The sequence below is a fragment of the Tetrao urogallus genome, assembly GCF_951394365.1.
Source record: "Tetrao urogallus genome assembly, chromosome: 1".
NCBI lineage: Eukaryota > Metazoa > Chordata > Aves > Galliformes > Phasianidae > Tetrao > Tetrao urogallus.
In genome coordinates, this window is record NC_136813.1 from 137544340 (window position 1) to 137555525 (window position 11186).

Genomic DNA, 11186 nt, shown 5'->3' on the forward strand with positions numbered 1-11186 from the left:
ACAAATACAGAACCCCCTAGAATTAGACATTCCATAAATTGTTTTGGTACTTTCAGGAGCTGTTTTTTTTGTTGTTGTTGTTGTTGGTTTTTGTTTACTTTTTTTAAAAAAAAAAAAAAAAAGGATTTTTATCCTGTTAACTAAACGTCCTCTGATAAGTGTGTGTGTAAATGTGGAGCATCTTGTCCTCATGGCAAGTTGTGCGATCAAAACAAAACGGTACTTGCTGGATCCACGCCGATTCCTTCTCCTCACATTGCTTCCTTCCCTGTGATCTCCTTCCCTTCTGTTTGTCTTTCCCTTTTGTACTCTTTGCAAACTAGGATGACGGTGGCGGTATCTACTTAGGAGTGCTCTGTTTTCCTGTCCTCCAGTCCTGGTTTTCAAACAGTCGGTAGCTTTCTTATAAGTTACCCAGTCAGGGAAAATAACTCATCCAATTCTGCACATTGTTTACCTCTAGTAGAATATCTTGTGATGTGATCTGTTTGCGGAGTTCTCTGGTATGTGGTATTACATGTAAATTATTTGTACAAAGGCAAGTCAGACCACATTAGAAAGAAATTCAAGCTCAGAAGTTTTCAGGACTTGATTCCTGTCTGCCCTGTACCACCCCACCTGAGGCAGGAGAACTGACCCACCTCTAGCTGGGAGGTTCCTGGGGTGAGGAGGATGTTAGTCAAAATCACGGCAAATAAATGAAGGAGTTAAATGTGTGTAACGTGGTGTCCGTACTAAACTGTGTAAAGGGTGAGGACGCTGTCCTTCCCTTGCAAGGAGTTGGACTGTTCCTGTCTGCACAACGCTGCTTCCAGGCTATGGGAGAAACACACATCGGTAGTGGAATGTGTTTCTAAAGCCTTGGAGTTCTGCAGCGTTGCTGGTTGTCTGTTCTTTTTGTCAGAAAATATTTACTGGGGTTATAGGGACCCGACTAATCTGAAGTGGGAATTATAGCTGAAATACTGTGTATTCATATTAATTCCACAAACATTAGCAAGACAGCAATAGTAAATGACTTAATAGTCACTACAAGAATGAAGCGATTCATGTTGATACATGAATAGAATTGACTTTGTGTACAGGATGCATTTAAAAAAAAAAAAAAGCACAATTTTTTTCTTGTCTGCTGTGGGTCTTCAGATGCTGTAAGGCTTTTCTCCTTATTGAGATTGGCAGGAACTTCCATAGTAGCAATAGCCACTTCCCAGTGCGGAGGAGCTGCTGAGGTGAGCGATGGTGTGGAGCCCAGGTGGAAGCAATGCAGGGCCGTGTGCTCAGCAGGCCGGGAGCGTGCCCAGGTGTGAGCTCCAGGAGGGCAAAGCCACCCCGTGCGTTGTGTCAGCCCTTGTGTAGGCAGTGCCTGGTTTGTAAGCGTAGGGCATACTGGAAATTGATATTCTCTTGAAAGAAACGATTATCTGAGCGACTGTGTACAGGTAGTTCAAGAGTCATTTGTTTCATAGAGCTTGTTAAAAGCCCTAGTTTCCTTCCACGAGGTCATGCGAGCAGAAAACTGCTAAAATATAACTGTTAGGAATTTCTTTGCTTAAAATGAACTTATTTTTGTGGAGATTCATTACCCATTAGTCTACAGTATGCTTCTTGAGCCCATAGGAAAAGCACAAGGAAAATTGCTCTCCTTGTCCATGCAAAGCACTTTATAAGTAACAGATGGTCTTTGTCTTGTTGGTTGTTTTTCTTATTTAGGGTTTCTTTGTTTTGTTTCTCTGTTTTGTTTGTTTTTATTTTTCCCTAAGGAATGTGCAAGTTGTTTGGCTGCTGTGTAGAGAAGTCATTTCAGGATGCGTTTCTCCTGGTTTTCATGTTTGTTTCCCTGTAATTTTGTGTTTTCTCTTTAAGAGGTCCCGCGTAACACTCATGGAAACCTTTGGAAGAAATTTGGTTTGTAAATAATTGTAATTTTTTTTTTAATCTTTCAAGAATTGTAATGGATGTCTCACATGCCATCAGAATCAGTCTTAAAGTTGCCCTGAAGATGTTTAGTGAATGGAGAGATGAGTAGGCAAGAACTGGGGATCCTGTATAGCAGTGGAATGCAGGAAATAAATTGAAATGACAAACAGATTCACGTCAATTGCACCAAATTTCTTATGCTTTTTTATGGCATCCCAAACACGAACACATGCCATAGTGTGGGAAATGATAGCATGTATTTTGTGTGCCTATGTTGGGACAAACATCTAGACAGTCACGTTGCTTTCAGCACTGCAGTATCTAATAAGTTTTCAAAACTACCAGTATCCAGTCCCAGCTACTCACGAGGTCTTTATTCACCACACACACCTTCCTCTGCCTTTCCAAACAGTTATGAGAGACTTGTTACATCCCCCTCTTCAGCAAGTGACTGTTTTCTGTGGTGTATGGGCTGGAATTGGAACACTGGCAAGGTGTAAGCCAAAAAGTATCAGCACAAAGGCCTCGTTATTTTGAAAGTAATTTCTGCGTGAATTAATCCTGTATGTTTTTTTTAATTATTCCTTAAATTCATGCATACCATTAAATGAATCCCATTCTATTTTTCATGCATACCTAAAATAGTTTTTTCTTGTACTGGAATGCTTTAGTAGCTGATGGTGATGCAGAACATTTGAGGTCTCACAGAGCCATCTTGTTGTGGCCTCTTAGAATTGCCTGGATTAGTATGTGCTCATTGGAGGCAGAATTTGGCCTTTATGACATAATGAAATGCTGGCTGTCGATAAATACCAGGAATTCCACAAACAAGGGAAAGGGGAGAAACACCAGAGGTTGTTCATAAATAGGGTTGTTTCTGTGTGCGCCTCCAGTGTTTTGCAGAGTATTTGGAGCAGCCAGATCCTCAGAAACCCCACAATCAGCTGTATGTTAAGGTTTTGATAACTGAAGGGGCTAGATTTAGGGAAGAAGCGTGTAGATTTCACACCTTTACCGCCTGTAAATGTAATTCCTTTCTTGACTGTGAGTACAACATGCGTAGCACAAACTATCCGTAGTACTGTAGACAACGTGTCTTTCTGTCCGTTGAAAAACGTTTCACCAGTAGCACAATATGGCAGGCAAAGCGTCTAGGTACAATCAAGTTCACTGAAAAATCAGTTGCATGAATGGGCTGCTGTGGCATCACTTTGAAGGTGCTGGGTTTTCTGTTCTTCATTTTACGTAGAAGTTCATGAAACAAACTCTTGTTTACTGCAGCCATGTTAATGTGTGCTTGCACTCTACATTTGCTTTGGCAGATACGTCTCTTACCTAGAAAATGAAGTCATTGAAAGAGCAGAGCAGTGATGCTTACATAAAAGCTACTAAGTCAGCACGAAGACAGCACTAAGTAATTATGAAATTGTGGAGGATACTTGTTAAAAACTGCAGAATATAGAGGATACCAAGGGCAAATTCTATATGAAACTGGCATGTACCTTTTCTTCAGAAAACAGAGCTACCAAGACCTTCTGTTAAATGGTTTACGTAAAGATCCCCCAGAAGAGTCTTTGCAGTTTGCCAAATGATCATGTGCCTTCGCAACCTAAAAAAGTACAACAGAATGTAAACCAGGTGCTTTGTAAGTGGGGCAGTGGCTTTGGTTTACTTCTGATGCAGTAGTTTTGTATATAGCTGTTAATATAGATAGGCGGTTTGAAGTTGGTGAACTTCTATAAAGGAGCAAGGAGAGCAGGGAACATTCCCAAAAACGCCTGCAAATCATTTCGGAGCTAGGAGCTGAAGTATACTAACTTGGTTACAGCTATTTGAAATCTGCTCTGCTGAAACTGAAATGAGGTTAATTTAAATTAAAAAATAAGCAGCCCTCCTTTCCCTCCAGAGACACAAGGATCCTGTTAAAGAGAAGTAATATAAAGACTTGGAGAGGGCTGAAGTTATTATATGGCCATAGTATCTTAGAATGAGACAATAGGTGAAAATGAGAACTAAATTAGGAGTAATTGATGGCTAGTACTCATGTAATGAAATACAGTGAATTCCCTTGCCCTGAAAGTGCAATTAATTTTGTTCTATGGAATAGCAGCAGGCTTCCTTAGCTCTTCCTCAAGCCTCTTGCAGTTTCACAACGCCAAGTGTCATTGTGCATTGATGCTGGGAGAGGATAGGTACCTTGTCTGCTGAGGGACGGCCGGTGTGCCTGAGTCTGAGCTGTTCAGATTGCGGCCTGCTGCTCACCGAGGCTTCTGGCAGTACCTACATACTGGTGTCCTGTTTGACCTGTTTGTCCATAAGGATGAAAGAGTGGATTTTGCTGTTAGTGCTTTTTCTTTTGCAGATCTTTTCCTTTTGTTTTTTGGAGTGAGACTTTGGGCCTAACTGTAAGTGGCAGTTATGTCTGAATGCACAGCCCATACAAATCCCAGGCTGATTTTAACTTGTTCTTTGTTCCCTTTAGAAATAAGCATAATTTTAAAAAATGTTTTACTAACACTGCAGGAACTGTCTGAAATTCTTTTACTGACCCCAAGTTCTGCACTAAAAGTACACATACAGAGACAGTGTTTTGTCCTTTTTAATACAAAATCACAAGGAAGTTACTTCCCTATTTTTTCCACCAGAAGGGAAATGATGGGAGTGTTAAGAACTTCTGAACTGCCTAGGTGTTTGCTTTATAGAGCAGCAGTGTGCTCAGCTCCTCCAGTCCCTTTAAGAGCCAGCCGAGGCCTGTCCAGTCCTTTTGTCCAGCTTATGGCATTTGCAGCAGCTGTACTTCAGAATAAGCCTTGTGTGACATTGGCTTTGCAGTATCACAGAAAAGCAAAGGATCGCGTTCTTTTTCGTTTGGGTTTGGAAAATGGTTAATTTTTGTTTTGCTGAATGTCATTCTGTGTTGCATTTGTGTAATCACCGTAGTTGAAAAGAAAATCTGTTTGAGCTTAACAGAACAGAAGAAACGAAGCCCACTGTCTGGGCGCAAATGTTGGGTATGGGGTGCAAAATGGACCAAACTGGGGGGTGTTGGGTTATTTTGGGATGGTGGGGGATTGTGAGGGCATAATTTAAATTAAATTAACTCTGTCTAAAATAAAATGTAAGTGCAATAAATGTGCTTTTTTATTCAAAGCTGTGAACCTTTAGGGGTAAAAAAAAAAAAAAGAAAACAAAAATGCACATCATTCCTTTGTGAGCCTTGTGTCCTACCTGTCTCCTCTTCCTTCCCCACTCCACCCTTCTCAACTGACAGATACCCAGCAGCAGCCAACTTGCATGTGTTGGCAACCCAAATCACACTGCTGTGTTTCTTCCCATCTCAGCTGCTGGGACTGGGGAAACGTCCTGCTCCCTGCTGCTTGCCACCCTTGAGACTCCTCTGGGAGCCCTTGCTGCTAGAGCGGGTCTGCAAGTGTTCAGGTAAGGGAGCCGGCCCGTCTGCTCCACAGTCCCCTCAGCTCCCTTTGGGGTTCCCCTGCCAGCCCTTTGCCCATGACTCCCCACCCTGCCACAGCTCTCCTGGCGGCCTCCCAGGGCTGGACAGATGACACTTTCTCTTTAGCACCTGCAAAAAGTCATCAGTCAGCAGCTGCCTCATTGGATCCATTTCCCTCTGTCAAAACACACGTGCAGACTGGCCGCTGTTGCCTTCCGTGACTCTGCCTTGTTTAGAAGGAGCAGGTATACCTGCTTGTAACCAGTTGCGCACCAGTTGCCCTGTCTCTTTCTTACTTGAGCGTGTGCTGCTCTTCCTAGGTTAGGAAAGGGGCAGCAGTCTCGCTCGGGGTTCTGCAGGAGGCTTACTGCATACTTTTGTTAAACGGGGATGGAAGGTGCTGCACTCGGTCGTTGGACCCTGTGGGGAAGTAAGAAAGGACTGGCACGTTTAAAGTTTATAGATACAGACATCTATATCCTTTAAACTTGATTATTTTTATATACAGTCAAGACGTTTGCATTACCTCATAATACAGAGGCTTGTTTATGGGAGGCAAACTAGTAAGGAGAGGAAAGGGAAATTCATATACAGATTTGATTTCTTGGTTTCTTAGTGCAATGAAACGTACATCCCACCCATTTGAACTGTGCTAACACAACATTCCTCTCTGCTGTGTTTTGTTGACCACCAGAGGTTTGTGAGGGGCTTACGACGACAAAATAAAAGGTCCAGTCCAGTTACTTAAAAAAAAGCAATTGTTTTAGCAGATTTCCATGGCTGCTTTTCAAAGATCTTACAATGGAGTAATTGTTTGGAAACTTGTATTTATTTTCTAATTCATAACAAAATGTTTATTTTCAGTTTTCTGTTACGTAGAAGGTCATGGCAACCCCCCTTTTTCCCCTCTCGAGTCTCCCCTGTAATTGCCAATACAACTTATTTTTCTTGTTTGTTCCCTTCCCCTTTACTTTTGTTGTCCCTTCATTTGTATTTTGGAGTTTTTTCTCATGTAAATTTGTACAATGGGAAATATTGTCCAGTTTGGTTAGAGAGCATGGAGACTTAAAACATATTAAAATTTGATAGCTGAATTCAGATTAAAGAAAACTATTTCTGTGTAAAGTTATTTAAAGAACTCTGTATTATATAAAAGGCAAAAAGTTCTATGTACTTGATGTGAATATGAGAATACTGCTATAATAAAGATTGACTGCATGGAAAAGTCTGAAGGAGATTGTTTATCAGATCATTCCCAAGTCACTCTCTTCACGGTGTTCCACAAGTAATTTAATAGAAGTTTATTTCTGTATGGTTAGTTTGGAACATAAGACTGGACCTAGAGAGTAACCCACCTCCATTTGTCTTCCTCATGCAGGAGGGCCACTGAGATGATCAGAGGGCTGGAGCAGCTCTCCTATGAGGAAAGGTTGAGGGAACTGGGCTTGTTTAGCTTGGAGAAGAGAAGGCTTCAGGGAGACCTCATTGTGGCCTTCCAGTACTCAAAGGGAGCTTATGAACAGGAGGGGCTGTTTACATGGGTTGATAGTGATAGGACAAGGGGGAATGATTTTAACCTGAGACAGGCGAGGTTTAGGTCAGGTATTAGAAGGAAGTTTTTCATGTAGAGAGTGGTGACACACTGGAACAGGTTGCCCGAGGAGGCTGTGGATGCCCCATCCCTGGAGGCATTCAAGGCCAGGCTGGATGTGGCTCTGGGCAGCCTGGTCTGCTGGTTGGTGACCCTGCACATAGCAGGGGGTTGAAACTAAATGATCATTGTGGTCCTTTTCAACCCAGGCCATTCTATGGTTCTACGATTCCTCGAATGCTGTGTTCAGCACACTTACTTCCCAGCGTTAGTGATGGATTTCTGCTACCTGAAGGAGATTCCCTCTCAACCTAAGGAGATCTGGGCACACCTTCCCTTCTCCCTCAGGCAGCTGCACCTGCTCCTGCAGCAACTGCTGCTCTAAGCCTCAAGGCCGTTTTTTATGACAAGATTTCAGTAAGAAATCTTTTAGAACTGTAGAAAAACTAATTTAAAGAGTCAAATTTTGCTGCCCCTTCTAGTGGCTGGCAGCCACTCAGCAGTTAAGTCCTTCCCTACCACCCATGTGCTCTGTAAGTCACTGCCTGAACAAAGATGTATCACCTCAGTGAGAGGGGCGCGCTTTAAACGCTTCGCAAGGATTAAACAGGCTCATTTGGACTCAAACACCCCCATTCTAGAACTCTCCAAGAGAAGGAATGTGACATTTACGGCACTCAACAACACCACAGCTCAGCATTTGTCAACAGCTCACTTTATTGAGACCGGGACGGCAGAGCAAAGCATCAATTCCAGGGCCTCCTCAGTTCCACAGACCTGCAAGCAACCGAATTGACTTCCAAGAAAGTTCCGGCCAGTCCCTCCCACAGCTGAAGGCAGGGCAGACCCCAACATCGCCCTGCCGCCTTCAGCTGTAGCCGCTCAACACGGCACCCCGGGAGAGACGGCGAGAGCGCAAAACCCGCCCCTACCTTCACCTCTGCGACTGCGGTGCCTACTCGGCGTCGTCGGGCGGGATGCCGAGCTCCTCGTTCGTCCAGGCCGAGGAGTCGGGGTACGGGAAATGGCCCTGCGCCACGACACGCCCTCAGATCCCGCCCCGGGCACGGCCCCACCGCCCCCCGCCGTTACGCCGGGCCTCACCAGCACGCTGTCCGAGCTGTGCCAGAAGTGCCACAGGATCCAGAACCACATGAAGCCGCTCAGCAGCTCGCTCCGCACCACCTGCGACCGCGTCAGCTCCGGGAACTGCCGGTATCGCGGCTCGATGTGCACGTCGCCGCCCGCACTGCAACAAACGCGCAGCCGCCGCCTCACTCCCGGCTCAGCCGTCCTCGTCCCGGCCCCGCCGCTCCCGTTCTCCCCGTTCCGCCCCACTCACTGCCGCCTCCCGGCCGCGCCGCCGCCGACCCGCAGCAGCCGTCCCGCCGAACGTCCCAGCGACGCCAGCATGGCGGCTCCCCAATGTCACAAGCTGACGGCCCGGCAACCTCCCTGATCGGTCCGCTCCGCCTTTACCAACAACAGCCTCTCCGATTGGCCTGCTTCTCCTTACCGAGCGGCGGCCTCCCCGAATGGTCCGTTCCGCCCCACCAAGCGACGGCCATCCCGATCCGTCCGATCCGCTTCGTGCCGAGCGGCGGGTGGTGGCGTCTCGCTCACGGGTGCGGCAGTCGGCTGTGCAGAGCTGGCATCTCCCACAGGGGATACGTGGGAAGGAGCGAAGGGACCTTCCGGGCTCTGCAGCGAGCGTTTCACCCGAGGAGGAGGCGGTTTGAGAAGGGAGGTGAAGAAAAAGCTCGCTCCTTTCCCCCTCCAGGCGACGCAGTTGGTGCAGCCCACGGCGTCTGGTCGCGCAGCAACGGGGAGAGGACGCTCCGGTGCGGGTCCGCCCGGGTGCCGGCCGCAGTCCCGGCGGCCCTCAGCTGCATCTTGCGGGGCTTCCCGCCTGCTAGGCGGCCTGGGGCGCTCCCAGCACGGCGTAGCGAGGTGTGCGGACAGAGGCAGCAGCGCTGTGCAGTGCGGAGGTGAGCGGCAGGGCTTCTGCTGTGCTGCTGAGTCCCGCCTCGGCTGCAGGGAGTTCCTTGCTGTGACCTGGCCAAATACGGAAATGCCCTGTCAGGGAGTTCACATCTCGCCCAGGTGAGCGCTTTCACGTGAAGTTGTAAAAGCAACTCTACAGAGATTTCTAAGTTTCCTGGTGAAGTGCCATCACGTGTCCTTGTGGAGGGAAGAGAACCCTCAGCCCATCAGCTGATCCCAGACCTATACAACCGTGTCCTCCCTCTCTTAAGCCGTCTCTGTACTACTATTCCTTTATTTTTCACGTGGAGTTTAAATGACTCCACTTATACGTGCCTTTGTTTATGAATGCTGTAAAATTCTCTTGCCTCGCTTTTAAAGTTACAGAGAAATTCGGAGCATGAGCTCAGTGAGAGGTGGTTGCACCTTGGAGGCAGGTTGCTTTTAGGGTGGAGGCATGGTTTGGTTTCATAAAGAGGGTACAATGAACAATAGTTCACCCAGAGGATGGTGTTTTGTCAAAGAACGGCACGCTGTTGGCTCAGGGTGGCAAAAGTGAGGCCTATTAGTTCCATATTAACATCAAGTTCCCATCCTGATTATGGTATCGTAGAGCCTGGCCTCAGTGTCTTCACTCCACAATGTTTTTCCCCTTTAATATCGCTTATTTTCATAGAAATCCCTGTTTTTCCACTTTAATTTCGCTTATTTTCATAGAAATCCCTGTTTTTCCCCTTAAATATCGCTTATTTTCATAGAAATCCCTGTTTTTCCCCTGAAATATCGCTTATTTTCATAGAAATCCCTGTTTTTCCCATTTAATATCGCTTATTTTCATAGAAATCCCTGTTTTTCCCCTTAAATATCGCTCATTTTCTTAGTAATCCCTGTTTTTCCCCTTAAATATCGCTTATTTTCACAGAAATCCCTGTTTTTCCCCTTAAATATCGCTAATTTTCATAGATATCCCTGTTTTTCCCCTTAAATATCGCTTATTTTCAAAGAAATCCCTGTTTTTCCTTTTAAATATAGCTTATTTTCATAGAAATCCCCGTTTTTCTCCTTAAATATCGCTTATTTTCATAGAAATCCCTGTTTTTCCCCTTTAATATCGCTGATTTTCATAGAAATCCCTGTTTTTCCCCTTAAATATCGCTTATTTTCATAGAAATCCCTGTTTTTCCCCTTAAATATCGCTTATTTTCACAGAAATCCCTGTTTTTCCCCTTAATTATCGCTTATATTCATAGAAATCCGTTTCCCCCCTTAAATATCGCTGATATTCATGGAAATCCCTGTTTTTCCACATTAATTTCGCTTATTTTCATAGAAATCTCTGTTTTTCCCCTTAAATATCGCTTATTTTCATAGAAATCCATGTTTTTCAACTTAAATATCGCTTATTTTCATAGAAATCCCTGTTTTTCCCCTTAAATATCGCTTATTTTCACAGAAATCCCTGTTTTTCCCCTTAATTATCGCTTATTTTCATAGAAATCCGTTTCCCCCCTTAAATATCGCAGATATTCATGGAAATCCCTGTTTTTCCCCTTAAATATTGCTCATTTTCTGAGAAATCCCTGTTTTTCCCCTTAAATATCGCTCATTTTCTTAGAAATCCCTGTTTTTCCCCTTAAATATCGCTCATTTTCTTAGAAATCCCTGTTTTTCCCCTTAAATATCGCTTATTTTCATAGAAATCCCTGTTTTTCCCCTTAAATATCGCTCATTTTCTGAGAAATCCCTGTTTTTCCCCTTAAATATCGCTTATTTTCATAGAAATCCCTGTTTTTCCCCTTAAATATCGCTTATTTTCATAGAAATCCCTGTTTTTCCCCTTAAATATCGCTCATTTTCATAGAAATCCCTGTTTTTCCCCTTAAATATCGCTTATTTTCATAGAAATCCCTGTTTTTCCCCTTAAATATCGCTTATTTTCATAGAAATCCCTGTTTTTCCCCTGAAATATCGCTTATTTTCTGAGAAATCCCTGTTTTTCCCCTTAAATATCGCTCATTTTCTGAGAAATCCCTGTTTTTCCACTTAAATATCGCTCATCCACCTTCCTTGCTGTTTCTGTGAGTCAGCATATCCAGCTCCACAGTGTTGCCAACTCCTAATGTTGCCTAAGGAACTTCTGCAGAATGGATTCCTTGTATACCTGCATTACCCTGAGCAGATATGGCTTACCTGCAGTGTTTGGAGTCACAGCCCACCAGTCTGTGTAGCTGTTCACCGTCG

At 44.7% G+C, this 11186-nt stretch overlaps 1 protein-coding gene across 2 annotated transcripts; it reads right to left on the minus strand.

Annotated features, from left to right (window-relative positions):
- Positions 1-7661: 7661 nt before the first annotated feature.
- Positions 7662-8381, minus strand: NDUFB2 (NADH:ubiquinone oxidoreductase subunit B2). Of its 2 annotated transcripts, none has more exons than XM_079544987.1 (4): positions 8305-8381; positions 8067-8211; positions 7895-7992; positions 7662-7739 (listed from the first exon to the last, which is right to left on the minus strand). In XM_079544987.1, the coding sequence occupies exons 1-3, from the start codon at positions 8373-8375 to the stop codon at positions 7918-7920; spliced, it is 291 nt and encodes a 96-aa protein (XP_079401113.1). In that variant the 5' UTR covers positions 8376-8381; the 3' UTR covers positions 7662-7739; positions 7895-7917. The 2 variants fall into 2 exon arrangements, with proteins under 2 accessions (XP_079401113.1, XP_079401114.1); XM_079544988.1 differs by having other exon boundaries at positions 7716-7758.
- Positions 8382-11186: the final 2805 nt, after the last annotated feature.

Coding starts and splice junctions, on each gene's coding strand:
- NDUFB2 (XM_079544987.1), bottom strand. CDS start 8,375: ATGCTGGCGTCGCTGGGACGTTCGGCGGGACGGCTGCTGCGGGTCGGC. Junction 8,212..8,304: donor GGCGCGGCCGGGAGGCGGCA/GTGAGTGGGGCG, acceptor CGTTTGTTGCAG/TGCGGGCGGCGACGTGCACA. Junction 7,993..8,066: donor ACAGCTCGGACAGCGTGCTG/GTGAGGCCCGGC, acceptor GTCGTGGCGCAG/GGCCATTTCCCGTACCCCGA.